This window comes from Oryx dammah, unplaced genomic scaffold (genome assembly GCF_014754425.2).
Source record: "Oryx dammah isolate SB20612 unplaced genomic scaffold, SCBI_Odam_1.1 HiC_scaffold_29, whole genome shotgun sequence".
In the NCBI taxonomy this organism is placed as follows: domain Eukaryota; kingdom Metazoa; phylum Chordata; class Mammalia; order Artiodactyla; family Bovidae; genus Oryx; species Oryx dammah.
The window spans coordinates 21,680,050-21,702,733 of NW_024070213.1; the positions used below are offsets into that span (position 1 = coordinate 21,680,050).

At 43.3% G+C, this 22,684-nt stretch overlaps 1 protein-coding gene across 1 annotated transcript; it reads left to right on the forward strand.

Moving 5' to 3' along the window:
- The first annotated feature begins 6,464 nt into the window (after positions 1-6,464).
- DDX47 (DEAD-box helicase 47) lies at positions 6,465-20,332 on the forward strand. The gene is made up of 12 exons (XM_040235216.1): positions 6,465-6,636; positions 7,851-7,944; positions 10,321-10,509; positions 10,766-10,837; positions 11,064-11,182; positions 12,895-12,966; positions 13,092-13,208; positions 13,737-13,883; positions 14,601-14,738; positions 16,385-16,455; positions 17,031-17,160; positions 19,339-20,332. Exons 1-12 carry the CDS (start codon positions 6,544-6,546, stop codon positions 19,468-19,470), a joined length of 1,374 nt encoding a protein of 457 aa, XP_040091150.1. The 5' UTR covers positions 6,465-6,543; the 3' UTR covers positions 19,471-20,332.
- Positions 20,333-22,684: the final 2,352 nt, after the last annotated feature.

The following is a 22,684-nucleotide window of genomic DNA, read 5'->3' on the forward strand; positions in this document are numbered from 1 at the left end:
CCAATGAGACAACTCTTCGCATGAGGTGGCCAAAGTACTGGAGTTTCAGCTTTAGCATCATTCCTTCCAAAGAAATCTCAGGGATGATCTCCTTCAGAATGGACTTGTTGGATCTCCTTGCAGTCCAAGGGACTCTCAAGAGTCTTCTCCAACACCACAGTTCAAAAGCATCAATTCTTCGGCGCTCAGCCTTCTTCACAGTCCAACTCTCACATCCATACATGACCACAGGAAAAAACTATAGCTTTGACTAGACGGACCTTAGTCGGCAAAGTAATGTCTCTGCTTTTGAATATGCTATCTAGGTTGGTCATAACTTTTCTTCCAAGGAGTAAGCGTCTTTTAATTTCATGGCTGCAGTCACCATCTGCAGTGATTTTAGAGCCCCCGCCCAAAAATAAAGTCTGATACTGTTTCCACTGTTTCCCCATCTATTTCCCATGAATCTCTTAAACACCTCCATTTCTAGCAATTTGTTTTCTAAAAAGTTGTGTATGCATTTAAAAGAACACTTGTGTGAAAGGAATACCAAACAACCAGGAAATCAGGAAATGAGTTAAAGTTGCCTTTCCTTTATCATCCACTCCTTAGGAAGAAGTGACCTTGAAACTCTAGCCTTTGTGGTTTGTAAGAATTATAACATTTGAATTTCCTGCTTGTTGTTTACTTCAGGTTAAACCCTCTTTTCCCCAGATTTTATTTACATCTCCGTATATCTATGACATCGTCATTGTAACTCCCAGAAACCTCAGACATCAGGTTTTCTCAGGTGCTGGACGTGAAAACCTTTTATCCTAAAGACTTAAGGATGGTAGTGGACCAAGGGTTTCTGACTAATGTTCCAGGGGCCAAATGACAGGTAGAGAAGCTGGCTTTACTGCCATGTTGAGCTGCTCCTGGCCATGGAGGATGGGGTGGTGCCTACTACCATAGGTGTGGCTGCAGCCTGCCTTGTTAAATGACCACACTCCAAGGTCAGTTTCTGTTTTTGTTTTTTTTTTCGTGATTCAGAAATTCCCTGTGATTCATCTAATTAGCAAATAAATAACTCGGGGGATACTCATGCCAAGCATGCTCACAGGAGACTAATCTACAAACCATTCACATTTATTCATTGAACAACAGTTTACTGAATGCCTGTTCTGTGCAAGGCGCTGGGAATGGCAGTGACCACCAATGTAGTCACTGCTCGCCTAATGTTTAAATCTACTAAGAAATCAGACAGTGATAACGTTCATTTTCGACAGTGGTGGTAGTGATGGAAAGGCAGGAGAAGTAGAGGGACTCAGGATAAATTTAGGCAGCTGAGTCTACAGCACTTGCGGATGCGGAGGCTGAGAGATGCAGAGAGAAACAAGTGTGGAGGAGAAAGCCAGATGCTCATGTCTTAATGTTCATTGGAATATGAAAGTGAAAGTGTCAGTCGCTCAGTTGTGCCTGAGTCTTTATAAGCCCACCAGTCTCCTCTGTCCATGGGATTCTCTAGGCAAGAATGTTGCAGAAAAGAAGCCAAGAAAAGACTGCATATTAGAACTGGTTCTTCGACTTGCTTTTCATTGCTTTTGTTATTATAATCATACAGAACAGACTGTCTCAGAGAATCCTGCCCCTGTAGTAAACTAAAGTGGCTTTGTTCAGAACACTATCCACCAGTAGATGGCAAGGAAGAAATTAGCACATCCCTTGCCTGAGGCTTGTCATTCTAGAAGATGTTTGCAAGATTAATGGCCTTTTTACTTTGCTTCCTCATCTCGCCCCATCTCTGATCTATAAAAGAACCTGGCATCCAGATCCCAACAAGATGGAAATTTTGAAGCAGTAGCCTGCCATCTTCTCAGTCAGCTGGTTCCCTGATTAAAGTCTCTTCCTTGCCTCAAACTCTGGTCTCTAGGAGTCATTGGCCCACCGTGTGGTGAGCAGATAGTTTGGACTCAGTAACAAGAATACTGGAGTGGGCAGCCATGCTCTTCTCCAGGGGATCCTCCCAACCCAGGGATCGAACCCAGGTCTCCTGCACTGCAGGCAGATTCTTTACTGTCTGAGGCACCAGGGAAATAAGGCCCTAAATATTCAGGTCCCCACGTATACCTCCCTCATCATCATAAATCATCATATTATAATCTCTATAAGTTTCATTTGATTTTTCTCCACTGCAAAGCTTAGCCTGGAAGATTCTTTCTGCCTGTAAACAACTCTCTGCACTCTACACAGCCAGTCAATGATGCTCATCTTCCAAATTCCAGTTTAAAAGTCCCTTCTAAGGGAAGAATGTCCCTGCTTCGAAGAGGAAGGCCAGTTCATCCCATCATATATTGCTGTAGCATCTTGCTTTTCCCCTTTTAACCATGCATCTCACTTTTGATTCCTTCTTTTGTTTCTGTTCTTCCTGCTTGATTGTGAAGATTTATTTAGTTACTTACTTTTGTTATTTAAAACATAGGATGTCCCCCCTCACTGGAGTATAAATTTCATGCTTACTTCCAGTTCCTAGTGTGTGGTCCATGGTCTGCCATAGTGTTTGAGAATGTTTATTAAACATAAAGAAAGAAACATACAGATTTTCTATATTTTAAAAAACTTTTCAAACTATAGGCAAAAGAAGAAGGAAATAAATAAATAACCAGGACTAGTTATCTTTTTTTTTCTCTAAACACAAATTGCTTAGATAACAAAGTATTTTATATGTCATCTTTTTATTGATTCCATGGAGACTGAAATCTCTCTCTGTCCTCATTATTACATCAGTAGTGTCCTTTCTTCCCTTGGACATACATATCCATAACAGAATTATAGAATTCATAAGTTATGGGGACTCCCCTGATTGCCCAGTGGTTAGAACTCTACGCTTCCACTCCATGAGGCATGGGTTTGATCCCCGGCCTGGGAACTAAGATTCTTCAAGATGCCTGGGACAGCCAAAAAATTTAAAAAAAAAAAAGAAGAAGAAGAATTCATAAGTTAAAGATAACTTTTTTAAAGATTAAATTTTGGATTGCTAGCTTCCTGATGAGTATAGAGCACTGTGTTAGAGAGAGCTTTCTCCAAAATAGACTACAGGGTATGTAGCTCCTGGGAAGAACTTGAGCAGACACTGATTAAGAACAGATTCTTGTTTGAATGAAAAGCTTGTGTTACTTTGGTCCAGGAGCCACCTCTACCCTCACAAGCTCTTACCCTGCAGCAGCCCATGTCACTGGCCTGTTGAAGGCTTCCCTGTGGTCCTCACACCCTTCCCTTATCCACCAGGTGCAGGAGCCACTGTGCCTGGGAGCCCAGTATACTTTTAGAGGCCCACATAAAGGTTTCATTTCTTTTAAAATATCAAATGAAAAAGATAACTTTTAAGACAAAGAAAATATTTTAATATATAATATTAACATGTTTATCTTTATGTTAATGCAGCCATAAACTATAGTTTTTAATATATATTTTTGTATGTGTAGAGGAAGAGGTGCATGAAGGCCTGGAAAACCTTTTGGAGGGAGAGGGATAAATTAGGACTGTGGGATTAACAGATACAGGGGAAGGAGAGGGTGGGATGAATTGAGTAAGTAGCGTTGACGTATATATACTATCATGTGTAAAACAGATAGCTAGAGGGAAGCTGCTGTGTGTAACACAGGGAACTCAGCCTGGTGCTCTGTGATGACCTAGAGGGGTGGGAAGTGGGTGGGAAGGAAATAGAGGTTCAAGAGAGAGGGGATATATATATGTGTGTGTGTGTGTGTGTGTGTGTATAATGATGACTGATTCAAGTTGTTGTACAGCAGAAACCAACATACATTGTAAAGCTGTTTCCCTCCAATTAAAAAAAAAACCATATACACACTGCTATGTATAAAACAGGATAAACAACAAGGATCTACTGTATGGCATGGGGAGCTAGAGTCAATATCTTATAATAACCTACAATGGAAAAAAATCTAAAAAAGAATATATATATACATATAAAACTGAATCACTTTTTTGACCTGAAACTAACCCAAGACTGTAAGCCACTTCAACAAAAAAAAATTGAAAGCAAAGAAAAAACCTCTCCGCGGGAAGGGAGGTGGGGGTCAGTCACTTTGACCTCTCCTCCTGGAGCCAGTGTATTGTTTCAGGGCTGCTTTGCCCCTTATTTTGAGTGTTTATTTGGATTTCCTCTTTAACGTTTCTCATTGTTCTGAAAGTACAGGATATGACACGGTTCAGTTACTAGAACGGACCTCTATTATTTCCATGACCAGAATGTGAATATCCAAACTACTCCAGACGTAGTAGGAACAGTCAAAAGCCCACAGTCCTCTTGATTGGACCCGCCTGTGCTCACCCTGTTGATCTGACATGAACTCTGTCATCAAGGTGGGTGTTGGCACCAGAGGAAGTTTGAAAAAGAGCCCATGTCTGAATTATCCAAGAACACACAGAAGTGTACACGCATATGTATGGCTGAATCCCTTAGCTGTCCACCTGAAACTATCACAACATTGTTAATCAGCTATACTCCAATACAAACTAAAAAGTTAAAAAAACAAAACAAAACAAGAACACATAGAAGTGCTTTTCCCTTGGGTAAAGTGGGCAGAATTTGCTATGATAATAGCAACTTGTTGGTTTGAATCCGTTTCCCTTTAGAGGAGCCCCAGAGAAGACCCTGATGCTGGGAAGGATTGAAAGCAAGAGTAGAACGAGGTGGAAGACGATGAGATGGTTAGACAGCATCACTGACTCAATGAACATGAGCTTGAGCAAACTCTGGAAGATATTGAAGGACAGGGAAGCCTAGTGTGTTGCAGTTGATGAGGTCGAAAAGAGTCTGAGTCAACTTAGCAACTGAACAAGAGCCCCAGAAATCTTGTGTGATTTTTGTCGTTGTTGTTCCTGTAACAGATTTTAATAAAACTTGGATAACTTTAGACCCTGTATTATATACAGTCCTCTCAATCATTTCCATCTGAGTCCCCTTTCCAGGCCTCTTTGCTCTGCTGTCTTGAACTTTCCAATCCAGTCTTCCACCTTCTCCCAGAACTTTTAATTCCATTCCATTCTCCTAGTGAAATCAGAGCATGAGCCTCAGGGAAGCAAAGTAAATCCTTCTCTCTTTGCTTTTACAGAAAAATCTGTATGGCAGAGGAATTCTGTGCTGGGAAAAGCGGCTTGTGATCATGGAAAATGATGTTTCTGAAAGTCTCTTCTTCAACAAAGGAAGGTGTCAGCACTGCAGCAAAGGGTCCCGGGTCCCAGGTCCTAGCCTGTCTCATACTCAGGTGGATTTTGTTTTTTCATAACAGGAGGAGTGTTAATGGCCAAAATCTAGGCCTTCTCTGCCCACCGAAGCTGAATAAGAAATACAAAGACAGAATTTGGAAGAAATAGAAAGGTGGCTTTAATTCTCAGCCAGCGGAGAGGGGAACACAGTAGGTTCTTGTCTTAAAAACTGTGCCCCCCTCCATGAGGAGTCTAAGGCTTCTATAAGAGGAGGGCTCCCGGTCAGGACTTGGCGATGGGGAACAAGGGTATTAGGATCTTGACTTCTTCCTCTTGCATTGTTTCAGTGACAGTCATAGGCTGGCATCAGTAACCCAGTAATTGAATCTGGCATTTCGGTGTCTCTGCTGCCTTCCTACTGATATGTAAAAAGAAGAACTATAAGGGGAAGAGTGTTGTAAGGGTAAACACCAGATACAGGATTTATTTAGCACAGAGTCAAATGAAAGCCTGTCTGACTCTTTGTGATCCCATGGACTATACAGTCCATGGAATTCTCCAGGCCAGAATACTGGAGTGAGTGAAAATGAAAGTGAAGTTGCTCAGACGTGTCCGACTCTTTGTGACCCCATGGGCTGTAGCCTACTAGGCTCCTCCGTCCATGGGGTTTTCCAGGCAAGAGAACTGGAGTGGATTGCCATTTGCTTCTCCAGGGGATCTTCCCAACCCAAGGATCGAACCCAAGTCTCCCGCGTTGCCAGCGGATTCTTTATCAGCTGAGCCACAAGGGAAGCCCAAGAATAATCGAGTGGGTAGCCTATCCCTTCTCCAGCAGACCTTCCCCACCCAGGAATCCAACCGGGGTCTCCTGGATTGCAGGCGGATTCTTTACCAATTGAGTTATCAGGGAAGTCCATCTGCCTGCAACACGGGAGACCTGAGTTCAATCCCTGGGTCCAGAAGAGCCCCTGGAGAAGGGAATCGCAACCCACTCCAGTATTCTTGCCTGGAAAATCCCATGGACAGAGTAACCTGGCAGGCTGCCGTCCATGGGGTCGCGGAGAGTCAGACATGACCTAGCGACTGAAAAACAAAAGGAGGGCAGACCCTGGTCATCAAGTCCTTCTGCTTTTGGCTCAGTCCCACAAGTCCTAACGTTTATATCCATCCTTTTTTTTTTTTTTTTTTAAATATGTACTTGTTCGCGAAGCTCCGCCTGCCAGGCCGGGGGGTGCAAATCCTGGACAAACCCTCAGCAGGGCGCCCACAACCCGCGCCGCAGCCGGAGAGAGCTAAAACTACATTTCCCAGAATCCTGCGTCCGCCGGCCCACTTCCGGAGTTCGCGGACGGCATGGAGGCGTCCGTGGAGCACGATTCCCGGGAAAGCATGGATGCGCCCCAGACGGCGGTGGAGGTGGAAGAAACGAAAACATTTAAAGACCTGGTAAGAGTGGATGATGCCAGCTGCCCTTTATTCTTCCGGCGCCAGGCGCGGGCAGAGTCCGGTTGCCTTCCATCAGGCCTGTGGTGTGCGGAAGCAGCCGGGGCCTAGCTCAGGTTTCCCCCGGGGTACCCGAGGCTCAGGTTCAGGACGAGGGCCTACCCTCCACTCTGAGTTTGGGTGGTGGGAGGGAGGCCGGGCCCTGGAGCCTCATTTGCCCACTTGGGGTGGCAACGCTGTGTTTGTGCAGGATATTGTCCAGTGCGACCTGTCCGATTTGGGTTTAGGATTCCGATGAGTCCGGTTTGAATTCTGACCCATAACTAGTTGCAAGTTACCTCGGTGCCTGACTTTCCACCTCTGTAAATTGAGGATTATGCTAAGTATCTCATAGAACTGTGCAGATTAAATGAATTAACCCACGTAAAGAACTTGGCTTGGTCCCTGGTGAGTGGAGAGTGATGACAGCCTTGAGTTACTGTCCCAGTACTCAAAGTTAAGGAGGAGACTGAGAGTTCAGTTCAGTTCAGTCGCTCCGTGGTGTCCGACTCATTGCGACCCCGTGGACTGCAGCATGCCAGGCTTCCCTGTCCATCACCAACTCCCGGTGTCTACTCAGACTCATGTCCATTGAGTCAGTGATGCCATCCAACCATCTCATCCTCTGTCGTCCGCTTCTCCTCCCGCCTTCAATCTTTCCCAGCATCAGGGTCTTTCCCAATGATCAGTTCTTTGCATCAGGTGGCCAAAGTATTGGAGTTTCAGCTTCAGTATCAGTTCTTCCAGTGAGTATTCAGGACTGATTTCCTTTAGGATGGACTGGTTGGATCTCCTTGCAGTCCAAGGGACTCTGAAGACTCTTCTCCAACACCACAGTTCAAGAGCATCGATTCTTTGGCTTTCAGTTTTCTTTATAGTCCAACTCTCACATCCATACATGATCCCTGGAAAAACCATAGCTTTGACTAGATGTACCTTTGTTGGCAAAGTAATGTCTCTGCTTCTTAATATGCTGTCTAGGTTAGTCATAACTTTTCTTCCAAGGAGTAAGCGTCTTTTAATTTCATGGCTGCAGTCACCATCTGCAGTAAATACCTTTTGAATCAAAATGATGCAAAGATGCACGTGTCACCAGCAAGGCTGGCCCGACAGTCCTTTAGTTGTGTGGGAGGCGAGTGTGTTGTTCTTTGCTAAACTGTGTTTTTCTGAATTCTAAGGGTGTGACAGATGTGTTGTGTGAAGCTTGTGACCAATTGGGGTGGACAAAGCCCACAAAGATCCAGATTGAAGCTATTCCTTTGGCCTTACAAGGTAGGTTGAAATTGAGTATGTGGTCTGTTTCAGGTTCAGTGTAAAGTTTCACATACTCAGTGAAATACTTAACCACGTTTGAGAGCTATTGCTTTGCCTATTTCAAGTGAAATAAAGTATGGTCAGTAAAGATAAAAAGTTTGTGGCTTTTTGCCTTTTTAAAAAGTAATTCTGCGGTGTTAATGAGCTTACTTTCTGCAGGGTGGTTTGTTGTCTTTTGTCTTTCTAGCATTTCTTTCTCAGTTTCTTCTGGTTCTTTTCCTTTGCCTTGCAGTGTTAATTCTATTTTCATCCTTTTTTACCCTCACTGTAAAACTCTACTCTCATCCAGTCCTGAAGCTTTAATGCTGTCTGCATCAGTGAGTTTCAGCCAGTGCTCATTAGAATCACCTGTGGATCTTTTAAAACTCTAGTGATTTCTGAGCTCAGCCTAGACCTTCTGAATTGGAATTTCCAGATGTGGGACCTAGGCATATATAGATATAAAACTTCATGGTTTACTCTGATGTGTCGGCCCCTGGGGGAGCACCACTGGTCCGATGCTCTTGCCTCCTACATCTGTATTTCTAGCCCATATTTTGTTGGATGAACTCCAAACGAGTTTGTCCAACTGGTTTTTGGATACTTCTTTCCAGGCTTCCTGCAGGAATCTCAAGTTCCCTGTATCCAAACCAGAGTCTTTATTTTTCTCACCAGAACTAATTTGTATGTCACCTGTATCTCAGTTTATGACCTTTGAGTTTCCCAAGGTAGAAACCTCTGTGCCAGTCGGATTTTCTTTCATTACTTTCTGTCTTTTATTTTTATTTTATTGAAATGTAGTTGATTTACAGTGACTGTTCATTTTTGTTTTGTTACTCTCTGTCTCTCACTTCACCTGGCCTCTGTTCAGGCTACCATCATAACTCCCCTTGAATCCTCGCTGAGGTCTCATTTTCCTGTGCTTTCCCCGTTTTGGCCCTTGAGGTCACTTCAGAGTGTAACGAAGAGAGTCAGGTTCAAGTTGTGAGGAATCCTTAGCAATCAAGTGTGGCGGTCATTACTTGAAGGAAACCTTTCCCCTGGGTGCTGGGACATTGATTCAGTGTCCCAGTCTCTGGCCCTGGCCAAAGACTGCTGCCTTGGGGGCTACAGCGAACCTAGAGACAGTGGTTTTGGCTTGGGAATTAATTGCCAAATCTTCTTAGTTATGGCTTGATTGGCAATAACAGACTATTTAAAAAAAATTTTTTTTTATTTTTACTTTATTTTGCTTTATAATACTGTATTGGTTTTGCCATACATTAACATGAATCAGCCATGGGTGTACATGAGTTCCCAATCCTGAACCCCCCTCCCACCTCCTACCCCATATCATCTCTCTGGATCATCCCCGTGCACCAGCCCCAAGCATCCTGTATCATGTATCGAACATAGACTGGCGATTCGTTTCTTACATGATAGTATACATGTTTCAACGCCATTCTCCCAAATCATCCTACCCTCTCCCTCTCCCTCAGAGTCCCAAAGTCCATTCTATACGTCTGTGTCTCTCAGAACATTCTTAAGGAATTACTTCTGGCATTCTTACCTCAGGAGGAGCAGTATAAACAGCGATTACTGTTAAGCTCCTTGGCTTCTCCTTATGCCATCAGGCCTGGGGTTTATCTTCTCAAAGAGTCATGTCACGTCATGTGTTAGTCGCTCAGTCGTGTTCGACTCTTTGTGACTCCTGGACTGTAGCCCGCCAGGCTCCTCTGTCCATGGGACTTTTCCAGGCAGGAGTACTGGAGTGGGTTGCCATTTCCTTCTCCAGGGGATCTTCCCAACCCAGGGATAGAACCCAGGGATGTCTTAAAGAGTGTTGATACTTAAAGGTCATGATACTCCCTGCCTAAAATCCTTCAGATCCTCAGTCTTAAAGGAAGACATCCAAACTCCTTAGCATGGCTGTGGGTTTCCTCATTCTTCTCCTTTTCCCCCCTTGACTTCTGTGTTCTGGCTATGTTGTATTTTTCCCTTTCCTTACTCATTCTATGTTCTTTAAAGCCTCTTTCCTCACACGAGACTCCTTTCTTTGCTGATCTCCAGATTTAATTTGCTTGTCACCTCTGTTAGCCTTTCCTGACTCCTCCAAGCAGTAAGGGACTCCTTCCTTTTTCACCCTGTCCTACAGGGACCTACCATATTATTATGTATTGTGTATTTTACCTCTGGATTTTGAGCTTATTCAGCACAGAGACCATGTCTTCTGTCTGATCAACCTCCTCCTCCCCTCAATTCATCAAATGTTTATTCATGGTCTGTGTTGTACCCAGCATTTAGTCATATTTCCACCAATATGGGAATGGTGCAGAGAGCATTTATCTGATATTATGTATATTCTTTGTCTTCTAGGTCGTGATATCATCGGGCTAGCAGAGACCGGCTCTGGGAAAACCGGTGCCTTTGCTCTGCCCATTCTCAACGCATTGCTGGAGACACCTCAGCGTCTGTTTGCCTTAGTTCTCACCCCTACTCGGGAGCTGGCTTTTCAGATCTCAGAGCAGTTTGAAGCCCTGGGGTCTTCTATTGGGGTGCAGTGTGGTAAGTGTTGGGAGGAAAGGACTCTTCACAGTTTCTTCACAGGTTGAGCATGAATGTGAAAGGGAATGAAAGGAAGTGTTGTTAATATAAGTTCACCGACCTAAAGAGCTGATTGGGTATTTTAGCTTTGGGGAAAGTTGTTGTTGTAAGGGAAGATAAATGAAAGTAGAAATCTGGCATTGGCTTTAAAAGATGTCCACTGCATTATGGAAACAAAATTAAGGATCTCTTTTTAATATTCTTTTTATTTCTGTAGCTGTCATTGTAGGTGGAATTGATTCAATGTCCCAATCTCTGGCCCTGGCCAAAAAACCACATGTAGTGATAGGTGAGTAACTGACACCAGTAAAAGGTGCTGGTGAGGATGAATTTCAGAAAAGTCTACTGATGCAATGCGTAATTTATTTGTACGGAAAGTGTTTGAAGAGTGACTGTCTGTAACCCTGTTTAATGTTTGTTTGTTTGTTTTTTAATTTCTGGAATTCTGATTAGGAGGGGGAGGTCACTCCCTTTCTGTCCTTTTTCTTAAACATGTCCTCAATCTTTCTTGTTAGCAACTCCTGGCCGACTGATTGACCACTTGGAAAATACGAAAGGTTTCAACTTAAGAGCCCTCAAGTACTTGGTCATGGATGAAGCAGACCGAATCTTGAATATGGATTTTGAGACAGAGGTGAGCTCTTAGCATCTTTCGTCCTCTTAGAACTTCTCAGGTGCCCCGTTTCAAAGTCTGATTCATAGCTCACTTGCTTTTTGGAGCATTTAGCATTGTCAGTTAATTTAACATATCTGCTGCTTTTCTTTTTTATTGAAAGATGGTTGATTTACAATATTATATTGCTTTTAGGAGTGCAACATAGTGCTTCAGTATATTTGTAGATTATGCTCCATATACTCCATTTAAGATTATTACAGAATAATGACTCTGTGTCCCTGTGCTGGTACAAGATATCTTTGTTGCTTTTAAATTTAATTAATTTTGAAATTGAAGCATTATTGATTTATAGCGTTTCTGGTATATAGCAAAGTAATTCAGTTACACAGATTTCTATGTGGGTATATATGTGTGTGTATGTTCTTTTCCCCATTCTGTTCCATTATAGTTTCTTACAAGATATTGAAAATAGTTCCCTGTCCTATATAATAGGACCTTGTTGTTTATTTACTTTATACACAGTATTTTGCATCTGCCAATCCCAAACTATTAATTTATTTCCCCCACTTCCTCTTGGTAACCTTAAGTTTGTTTTCTATGTCTGTGAATCTGTTTCACAAATAAGTTAATTTTTACTGTTTTTTAGATTCCACATGTAAGTGATATCATAGGATATTTGTCTTGGTCTGACTTCACTTAGGATAATAATCTCTAGGTCTATCCGTGTTGTTGCAGATGACATCGTTTCATTTTTAATGGCTGAGTACTATTATATTGTATAATGTACCACCACTTTATCCCTCAGGCTATTGTAAATTAGTCTCAGCATCCTCTTTAGAATATAGTCTGACTTTTGAGGGGGAGATAGATTAGGAATTTAGGATTAACATATAGAGACTATTATATATAAAATAAACAATAGGACCTACTGTATAGCATACGGAATGGTATTCAGTATTTTGTAATAACCTGTGCTGGGGGGGCTTCCCTGGTGGTTCAGACGATAAAGAATCTGCCTGCAATGCAGGAAACGTAAGTTTGATCCCTGTGTTGGGAAGATCCCCTGCAGAGGGGAATGGCAACCTACTCCAGTATTTTTGCCTGGAGAATGCCATGGACAGAGGAGCCTGGCAGGCTACAGTCTGTGGGGTCACAAAGAGTCAGACACATGAATAACACACACGAACACATACACATAGTGGAAAAAAATCTGAAAAAGAGTGTATATATATATATATATATGTGAATCACTTTGCTGTACACTTGAAATGGTGTAAATCAACTGTACTTCAATTAAAAAACAAATAGTTGGGCAAAAAGCCTATATATTATATGTAGTCTGACTTTGATTTTAGAGATAAGAAATATCAAAACCAGATTTTCTTTTCCGTTTCATTTGACTTCAACCTCTTCTATCTTTTCTTTGACAAGAAGTTCTTTATAACTTACTTAGTTGATTAATGCTTATTCTTTCCTTTTCTCTTAGATTAGCTATACTGTACTGATTTAAAACGTTCTTTTCTCTGATTAGCATTATTTTTTGATCGCATCAGGTGTGCTACCTGATAGTATATGTTCAGTAAGTTTTAGCTGAATTAAATCAAAGGTTTGAGTTCCCAATTCCCCACTGTGATGTATTTAGTTTGTGATCCCTTATCTCCTTCACAAAATACATTTGCACGTTTCCAGCGTAAATGTCATGTTGGTATCCTTTGCTCTTTCTGCCTTAGGTTGACAAGATCCTCAAAGTGATTCCCCGAGATCGGAAAACGTTTCTCTTCTCTGCTACGATGACCAAGAAGGTGAACTTTTCTAGGACTTCGCTTTTCTTCTTTATAAGAATTGATAAGTAGAAACAGTCCCGGTAACAAGAATGAAAACAGAGGACTTAGGAATCCACGTACTAATCTAGGCGTCCTTTCTCCAGGTGCAAAAACTTCAGCGAGCGGCGCTGAAGAACCCTGTGAAATGTGCCGTCTCCTCCAAGTACCAGACGGTTGAGAAGTTGCAGCAGTATTATCTTTTTATTCCTTCCAAGTTCAAGGTAGAGTGTTTACTCTGATCATTCCTGCCTCTCCCTCTCCTCCTTCACCACAGTGTCTGAAAGTGTCAGCTCTTGATTAGCTAAGTGCTGTTTGTTTTAGAGCTCATGCCGTGTTTACATTTATCACTGATAACGCGGAGCATTCCGGGAATTTGCCATGTATTAAACCAGAGTAATGAAGTCGTGATATAATCCCTTCCTAACCCCATCCTTGAGGTAGTTTTTCTTTGGTTTGCTTATTATGTGGCTTTTTTGTGGGCAGTGGAACCTAGTCTTGTCCTCGGATGTAAGGGCTTTGCGTGCTTGCTGAGCCCAGATCGCCTTGTGCTTGGTGTCAGGCTGTGTGTGTTACTCATGGTTCTCAGATATGATAATAATAAAGCTGATTAAGGGGTGCAGGGCTGCCAGCTGAGGGTCTGGGTAATTGAGAAGCAGCTAGAGGCTTAGTCTTTTATGTAGTTTGTATGCCCAGGACTCTGATTTTCTTCCAGGTTCAGTTACATATATTGTTTTGGCTTTGTGACTTAGGATACCTACCTGGTTTATATTCTGAACGAGTTGGCTGGGAACTCCTTTATGATATTCTGCAGCACCTGTAACAACACTCAGAGGACAGCTCTGCTACTCCGAAATCTTGGATTCACCGCCATTCCCCTCCACGGACAGATGAGTCAGGTAACTGTTTTTCAGCATCATTAGTGAGAAAGATAAGCCTCACAGCAGGAGGTTTCTGCAGTAGCAGCATGGGACACTAATGCGTCCTTCCGGAGTTGTCCTGGTGTTACGGGCTTTAAAGTGTTGCTGTCAGTGCTGCCTCCTCCTTTCAGGATAGCAGGAGGCTCCAGTTAGAACATGCCACAGGTGGTTGTCCGGTATGGAAGCTGCAGAGTGGATTTATTCAGCATGTGTGCATGCTGAGTCTCTTCAGCTGTGTCAGACTCTATGTTACCCCGTGGACTGTAGCCTGCCAGGCTCCTCTGTTCGTGGGGTTCTCCAGGCAAGAGTACTGGAATGGGTTGCCATGCCAGGGATCCTGGAGGAGGTCTCTTTCATTTCCTGCATTGGCAGACAGGTTCCTTACCACCAGCACCACCTGGGAAGCCCGATTTGTTCAGCCCTTGTGGTAAATCATTTCCCATTTACCTTTCTGTCATGTTTGACAATGTTTTATGTTAGTATTTTCTAGTTTTAGTCTTAGACCTTTTTTTTTTTTGCTTTCGTGTTTCCTTTTGACTTGTGAAGCCCAGTTAGACTGAAGGGGAAACATCATTTAAAAAATTTCTTTCTTGGTTCTTGTATCTATTTAATGTGTCTAGTTTGTGTGTCTTGGATTTCCAAGATTCCTTAGATTTTCAAGATGAAAATTCTTTCCATTTCTTTTCATTGTTTCAGAGCAAGCGCCTGGGATCCCTTAATAAATTTAAGGCGAAGGCTCGTTCCATTCTTCTAGCAACTGATGTTGCAAGCCGTGGTTTAGACATACCCCATGTGGATGTAGTGGTTAACTTTGACATTCCTACCCATTCCAAGGTAAGTCTTGTTGCTGACCTGACTTTCTCCCCCAAAATATTTTTGTTTTCTTTTTCTTTCTTTTCCTTTCTCCTTTCCATCTTGTTTCCTTTCTTCCTCTCTAATTCTCTCTCCCCCCTTTCTTTTCTTTTTTTTTTGAATTGAGTTATAATTGACATGTAACATTATATTAGTTTAGGTATAAAATGTGTTGATTCAGTATTTGTATATATTGCAAAATGGTCACAGTAGGTCTAGGTAGCATCTGTCACCATTCATAGTTGCACTTTTTTTTTCTTTTGCTGAGAACTTCTAAGATATTTTTCCTTAGCAATTTTCAAATGTGCAGTACCGTGTTTTTAACTCTTGTCCGCAAGTTGTACATTACATCCCCATGACTTACTTATTTTATAACTGAAATTTGTACCTTTTGACCTCTTTCACCTATTTTACAAACACCCATCCTGCCTCTGGCAACCATCAAACCTGTTTTCCGTATCTGTGAGCTCAGTTTTTTGTTGTTGTTAGATTTCACGTATAAGTGAGATCTCTGTATTTGTCTCTAACTTATTTTACTGAGTCGAATACCTTCAAGGTCTAGCCAGTGTTGTCACAAACAGGAAGGTGTCATTCATTTATATGGCTGAAAAATAGTCCATTGTATCCAAAGTGTATTTCTTTTATCATCCAAGCCATCAGGGCAGCCCCCAAAGTGTATTTCTTAATGTTATTTGTCTTCCTTTAGTTACAGTATTGGGATGTGTGTGTGTTTGTGTGTGTATGTGTGTCCTTGGTTAGTTAAGTATCAGAAATTAGGCAACTCTTGATCTGTTCATTCTCCTCATCTTGCACATGCCTGTGGACGTGTTGCCAATGAACGTGAAGGAAGGAACCCAGGAGAGGGGCAAGGTGCTCACCATCAGAGGAGCAGATGTACCGCATGCTGACCTCTGTTGGTCTAACTGATGAGAATGGCAGCTTGTGGTCCTCAGCCATCCCAGGGTTTTGCAGCCTGGGCACCATTAACACCTCAGGCCAGGAGTTCTCTGTTGTATGGCTGTCCTCTGCATTGTAGGATGCTTAGCATTCCTGGCCCCTACCCACAGGTGACTGTGGCCACCAGGTATATTTCCAGACAGCTCATAGATGCTCCCTGGGGAGGACAAAACTGCCCCCAGTAGAGAACAACCAGTGTGTCTCGACTTTGTATTAAACTGCTGTAGGCAAGGTGCTCTCTCATAGGATTTTCACAGTAACCCTGAGTTTGACAGTGTGTTTGTGCCCCTGTCTTATAGACAGAAACCATGGTTCAGAGAGGTTCTGGGACTTGCAGACAGTAGTGTCATTGGTTGGGATGGGGGGAAGGAGAGCTGTGACCCAGGTCTACCTGTAGACCCAGGCTGTTTTCCTTTATCTGTGACTGTATCCGTGGAGATGTGCTTCGTGGATTCATCTTTCTATAAAAGAAAGGAAAAGGGAGGTTCGGTTTTGTCCTGTGAGGAGAATTTAAAAAGTGAGGCAGATAAATTTCAATGGATTGCCAGTCTGTTTCTCCACGTTCCAGGACAGATCTGTTTTTTTTTCAAAGGTTGGCAGGAACACTTTACATACACAGTTTTTAATTCATATTCCAGCTGACTCAGAGTTACTTGCCCATTGTGTTTCAGGATTACATCCATCGAGTAGGTCGGACGGCTCGAGCTGGGCGCTCTGGAAAGGCTATTACCTTTGTCACGCAGTAAGTGACCCGACTTCAGGGCAGAGCAATGTAGAGAAAGAAGCAGAACCCTGGGGCCAACTCACTTGGAACCTGACTTCACCTTTTACTGTAATAGGCACTAAGCCTTCCTCATCCCACCTCCATCATTTGTAAAATGGAAATAGTAATACCAACCTAGCAGGGTTTTAATGAAGACTGAAGACATATATGTAAAGAGCATATACTGCATGTGTGTAGCAGAGTACTTGGTGTATAAAAGCACATACACCAAAACCCTGTTCTTTCTTTTAACATTGGGAGCCAGAGAACAGTGACCGTTCCCTCAGCTCACCATATTACAATAACCGTTCTTCTGATTTTGTTTTTAAAGGAGCAAACTGCCATGTGTCCTAGGCTTTTCGGGAGTCAGGGATGTGGGGGGTGGTTTTCTGCTGGGCTCTGCACAGCAGATTGCATTTAATCAATGTTCTGAAAAGGAATAATAGGTTTGACATTACTGAAAACCGCGGCTTCTGTTGTGTCATCGTTTTCGGATGGACAGACGGACGTGTATGTTGTCAGCCAGCCAGAGCCGTGTCAACTTTCTTCCTCAGGTACGACGTGGAGCTCTTCCAGCGCATAGAGCACTTGATAGGGAAGAAACTGCCTGTCTTTCCAACCCAGGACGACGAAGTCATGATGCTGACAGAACGTGTCGCTGAGGCCCAGAGATTTGCCCGAATGGTATGCAACTCGTTCATTTGTTTATTTTTGCCTGTGCTGGGTTTTCGTCGTTGCACAGGCTTTCTCTAGTTGCAGCGAGCCGAGGCTACTCTCTAGTTGCTATGCGAGGGCTTCTCATTGTGGCGGCTTCTCTTGCTGCTGAGCATCGGCTCTATGGTGCACGAGCCTCAGTAGTTGTGATACATGGACTCTAAAGCACAGGTTCAGTAGTTGTGGCTCAGGGGGTTAGTTAGTTGCTCTGAGACTTGTGGGATCTTCCCAGACCAGGATCGAAACCATGTCTCCTGCATTGGCAGGCAGATTCTTCACCGTGGAGCCACCAGGGAAACCCCTACAACGCCTTTTCTCACCAGCTTCTATACAACTTAACTGCATGCAAGACACTTTATCGTGTTAATCCTCAATAAACGGTATTATTTTATTCCAAGTGTAAGATGAGTATACTAAAACATAGAGGTGCAGGCAGTTTGCTTTTGACCCTGTAACTAAATGGTCACATCAGGGTTTGGACTCAGTCTGATCACAGTGACTACATTCATTCCCAGCCACCGTTCGTAGTGGCAGGAACAGTGAGGCAGGAGAACCTTTGAACTTGAGATGAGAAGACGCAGCTGTGAGCTGTGAGTATGGACAAGGTGTCTGACCTCTCAGAGTCAGTCCCTCACCTGTAGATGAGGAAGAGTAAGTTACCTTGGAGACAGGGTTTATGAGCATCAGATAAGCCGGGGTGGACAGTGTAGTTCCTGAGGGCACCTGTAGGGGTAGCAGTGGAGACAGAAGGGTCTAGAGGAGAACGCTTGCCAGTGCCCCATTAGCCCAGGAGTGCTGCTCTGAGGGGTGAGGAGACTTAGTACATGGGGCGCTTTCTGAGTAGCTGAGGTATGGGCTTGTTTTTGCCCACATGGAAGTCTTGGTGTTTTTGTTTATAAAAAATTTGATGTGTGTTGGAAAACATTTTTTAGAAAATACAGAAAGGATTAGAATAGTGAAACACATAAGCCACCCCCTACAGAAAACCATCGATTACATTTGGCTGTGTTTCTTTAGCCATAATGAGACTTTATCCAATTTGTATATGACTTTATCTAAATGTGTATTGTTTTTCCTGTTTCAACTAATTGAGATTCATGTGATCACATTTTTTTCTTTTTCTTTCACATTTTAAACTCTATTCAAAAATCTTCATCTAGGCTGCATGTTAGCACTCATTTGATTCAGTTACCAAACTTGCCTAAACATAGCGGCAGGACTAATTTCTTAGAGTCACTGAAAGTTCCTTCACTACCTTCTGAATTGGCAAGGGAAGTCAGATTATGTATTCTAGACAATTAGTAGCCGAGGAGGATGAATTCAGTTTTTTAAAAACAGTACCACTTGTAGGTTTTAGAGACTGTTACCTTAGATGCTAGCATCTTAAAATTCTCATGCCATCCTTTCTTAATGATTCTGTTATGAATATGTAACATGCTTTCCATTGATACGTGTTCATGCTTTTCCCAGTTTTATGACTTTTAGTTAATAACTTGTGTTGAGTATCCTACTATGTACAGCTTTGCACACTTGTTTCCTTAGAATAAATTCCTAGAAGTAGAATCAATTGTTGAGTGGAGAATACACAGTTCAAATTCATACAGAATGCCCAGTTGCTCTCCAGGAAAGCTATAGCAGCTTACACAATGTATGTGACATTGTATATGGGACAGTGTCTGTGCCTCCCCCCTGCCCTGACCAGTTCTAGGTATTACCATTCTCTTAAATCTTTGCTAGTCTGCCATATGAAAATGGTAGCTTCTTGTTTTTATTTTTTTATCTTTGATGACTAGTTAGATTAACAGTTTTGTATATTTGGATTTTGGTTTTATTTATTTGCTAATGTGAGATGTTAGGGAATTACTTAGGGTTTGTTTGTTTTTTTTTAAATAAATGAATTCTCTAATTTATCAAGATTTTATTTATCTAGCTTGCCAGCTACACCAGGTTTCTTAGTTGCAGCGTGTGAGGTCTGTTAATAGTTCCCCGACCAGGGATCCAACCGAGCCCCCTGCACTGGAAGCAGGGGCTCTTAGCCACTGGACCGCCAGGGAAGCAGAGGGTTTGATTTGATGGAGTGGAGACCAGGATGTGTTACCCTCAGTGACAGTAGTTCACGATCAACCCCATCCTTTCTGTTTGTTGCAGGAGTTAAGGGAGCACGGAGAGAAGAAGAAGCGCTCGCGGGAGGATGCTGGGGACAATGATGACACGGAGGGCGCGATCGGTGTCAGGAACAAGGTGGCTGGAGGAAAAATGAAGAAACGGAAAGGCCATTAATCTCTTTTGTAAAGACTTGGTTTCTGCCTTCTGCTCTGTGGAGAGGATTGGAGAGAACGGGACCTCTTCCTCAGGCCAGTCTGTCAGCGTTGCGTCCAGACGGCCCGGCTCCTACAGTGCCGGGCCCCTTCCGAGTGTTCGAGCGTTGCTGCTGTGGGACATTGACAGAGTGCTGATGTCGAGACTCGGACTGGCCTTCCACTGTGGTTACTGGTTCCTGACATGAGGAGCACGTGCTTTCCTGTCCTTTCACACCCTTCACACAGACCTGTGCTTTTTTCAGCCGCAAGTCAAGGACTGGGTTAACGAAGCCCTCAGCCTGTAATCGTAAAGTAAAGGGATGTTTCTGTCTAAAAAACAGTGGTACTAAGCAGTCTCAGCTTGTGTTTCATGACTCTGAATGGGAAATCATAAATTTAAATATTATTTAAAAAATTCAGACTCCTTCAAGACCTTTTAGACTTGTTAAAATCTTGTTAAAGACTTCATAGAAGGAAACTCTGCTCTGGGTGGACTTTCTCTGGTTGCGGCTAGCATGGACTGCTCTTCCCTGCGGTGCACAGCTTTCTCGTTGCAGTGGCCTTGCCTGTTGGGCACTGGCTCGAGGTGCCCAGCTTCAGTAGTTTCACCTCACGGGCTCAGTAGTTGTGGCACGTGGGCTTAGTTGCTCCAAGGCACGTGGAATCTTCCCGGACCAGGGATCAAACCTGTGTCCCCTGCATTGGCAGGCAGATTCCTAACCCACTGTGCCAACAGGGGAGTCTTCCATATACATCTTAATGGAAAGTACATGTTGTGTTTCTTGAAGTGTTTAGTAAGAAGTGAAAAGTAGATGTCAGTAAAATTCTCTGTGGGAATCAAATGTGGACCATTGATTGCAGGAAGATCTTTGTAAATATGGTGGGTGGGCTGCCCACCACTGGGGGCTAATTCTCCATTAGTGTATTTCCTGTTGGGACTCTCCAGAGCAGCTTAGATAATGGTAGCTCTGTCTCCCTCTGAGCCAGTGGATAGAAGCCAATGGATGATTGCTATTTCAACTCAGTGGAAGGCTTTAGAAGCAGGCTGAATTTGAATCAGGTTGCGGGTGGTGGGATTCCCAGGTAGCTCAGTTGGTAAAGAGTCTGCCTACAGTGCTGGAGACCCAGGTTTGATCCCTGGGTCAGTAAGATCCCCTGGAAAAGGAAATGGCGACCCACTCCAGTATTCTTGCTTTGAAAATCCCATGGATGGAGGAACCTGACAGGCTATAGTCCATGGGGTCACAAAGAGTCAGACACGACTGAGCAACTTCACTTTGTGGGTGGTGCGTAAGAAGAGACTAATTATTCTGAAGAAATCTGAATTTTTTAAATAGGACCTCAAACCTAGGGTGTGTGGACCCCTCAGGTACATGCATATTTCTGCAGAGACGAAAAAGGGTAGAAACATTCTAAAGCTTAGCTGCTTTCTCCGAAGTGCTTTAGAGTATGCTTTGCTAGGTTGGGAAGATGGGCCACTGAGGGAAGAAAGGTGGATGATGTGTCTCAGGCATATTGGTGGGACCAGCCCATAAACGAGAGTCTCAGACAGAACGAGTAGAGATACCCTTGTGAAGGGCAGCAGGCACAGAAATGAATGTGATCCAGGTGCAAATGAGGATGAAACTGTGGGTGTGTATCACTAATCAAGCTGTTCTTCATGCTCCCTGTCTGCCAAGGCAAGATTGTGAAGTCTTGAGTCTCCTGGGGCTCTTGTAACAGTGAGTTTCCCTGGTGGCTCAGACAATAAAGACTCCGCCTGCAATGCAGGAGACCCAGGTTCAACCCCTGGGTTGGGAAGATTCCCTGGAGAAGGAAATGGCAACCTACTCCAGTGTTTTTGCCTGGAGAATTCCATGGACAGAGAAGCCTACCGGGCTACAGTCCATGGGGTCACAGAGTACAATGTACATGTAACAAAGTATCACAGAGGGGGGCTTAAAAGAACAGCAGTTTGTTGGATCACAGTTCTGTAACCTAGAAGTCCAGGATCAAGGTGTCACCAGGGCTGTGTTGCATCTGAAACCTCCCGAGAAGGTCCTTGCCTCTTCTAGCTTCTGGTGGTTGCTGGTGGTCCTTGGCTTGTGAAAACATAGCTCCAGTCTCTGCCCCCATCTTCACATAACCTTCCCGTCTGTGTGTCTGTGCTTTTTACGTGGGCTCCTTGTAAAGATGCAGTGGTTGAGTTTAGTTGTTTTTAGTTGCTAAGTTGTATCTGACTCTTTGTGACCCCATGAACTGCAGCACACTAGGCTTCCTTGTCCCTCACTATCTCTCAGAATTTGCTCAAACTGTCCATTGAGTCGTTGATGCCATCCAACCATCTCATCCTCTGTCACCCACTTCTCTTGCCCTCAATCTTTCCCAGCATTGGGGATTTAGGTCACACCCTACTCCAGTATGACCTCATCTTGACTCATTATATTTACAAAGATCCTAGTTTCAAATAAGGTCACATTCTGGCATTCCATGTAGACATGGATTTTGGGGAGACACTTCAACCCAGTACAGACTGTCTTTCTGGACTGCTACATTTGGGGTGGGGGGAGGTTAAGATTGTGTTGTGGAGTACAACTGGTAGATAGAGTTAATTACAAAGAAAGTGGAGAAAAGACAGGAAGTAGCTTCCCCAGTGGCTCAGTGGTAAAAATCCGCCTGACAGTGCAGGAGACGTGGGTTCAATCCCAGGGTCAGGAATATTCCCTGGAGGAGGGAATGGCTACCCTCTCCAGTATTCTTGCCTGGGAAAACTCGTGGACAGAGGAGCCTGGTGGGCTATAGTCCATGGAGTTTCACAGTCAGATACTACTGAGCATGCGTACACACAAGTCTTCAGAAATGGTAGGATGGCTAGAAGTACAGCAATTTACAATGACATCCTCTTAAATGTAAATTGTTTTTGCAGTCAAGGCCCCAAAGTTCTAGTTTTAGAAGTGGGGAAGGAGGTCTCTAGCCTTTGTTCTAATCCCATCTTGGTGTAATTTCTTAGTTCTTTCCTGATTTAGGACACTGAAGGCTTTAAAATAATACAATGACATCCTCTTAAATGTAAATTGTTTTTGCAGTCAAGGCCCCAAAGTTCTAGTTTTAGAAGTGGGGAAGGAGGTCTCTAGCCTTTCTTCTAATCCCATCTTGGTGTAATTTCTTAGTTCTTTCCTGATTTAGGACACTGAAGGCTTTAAAATAATCAACCA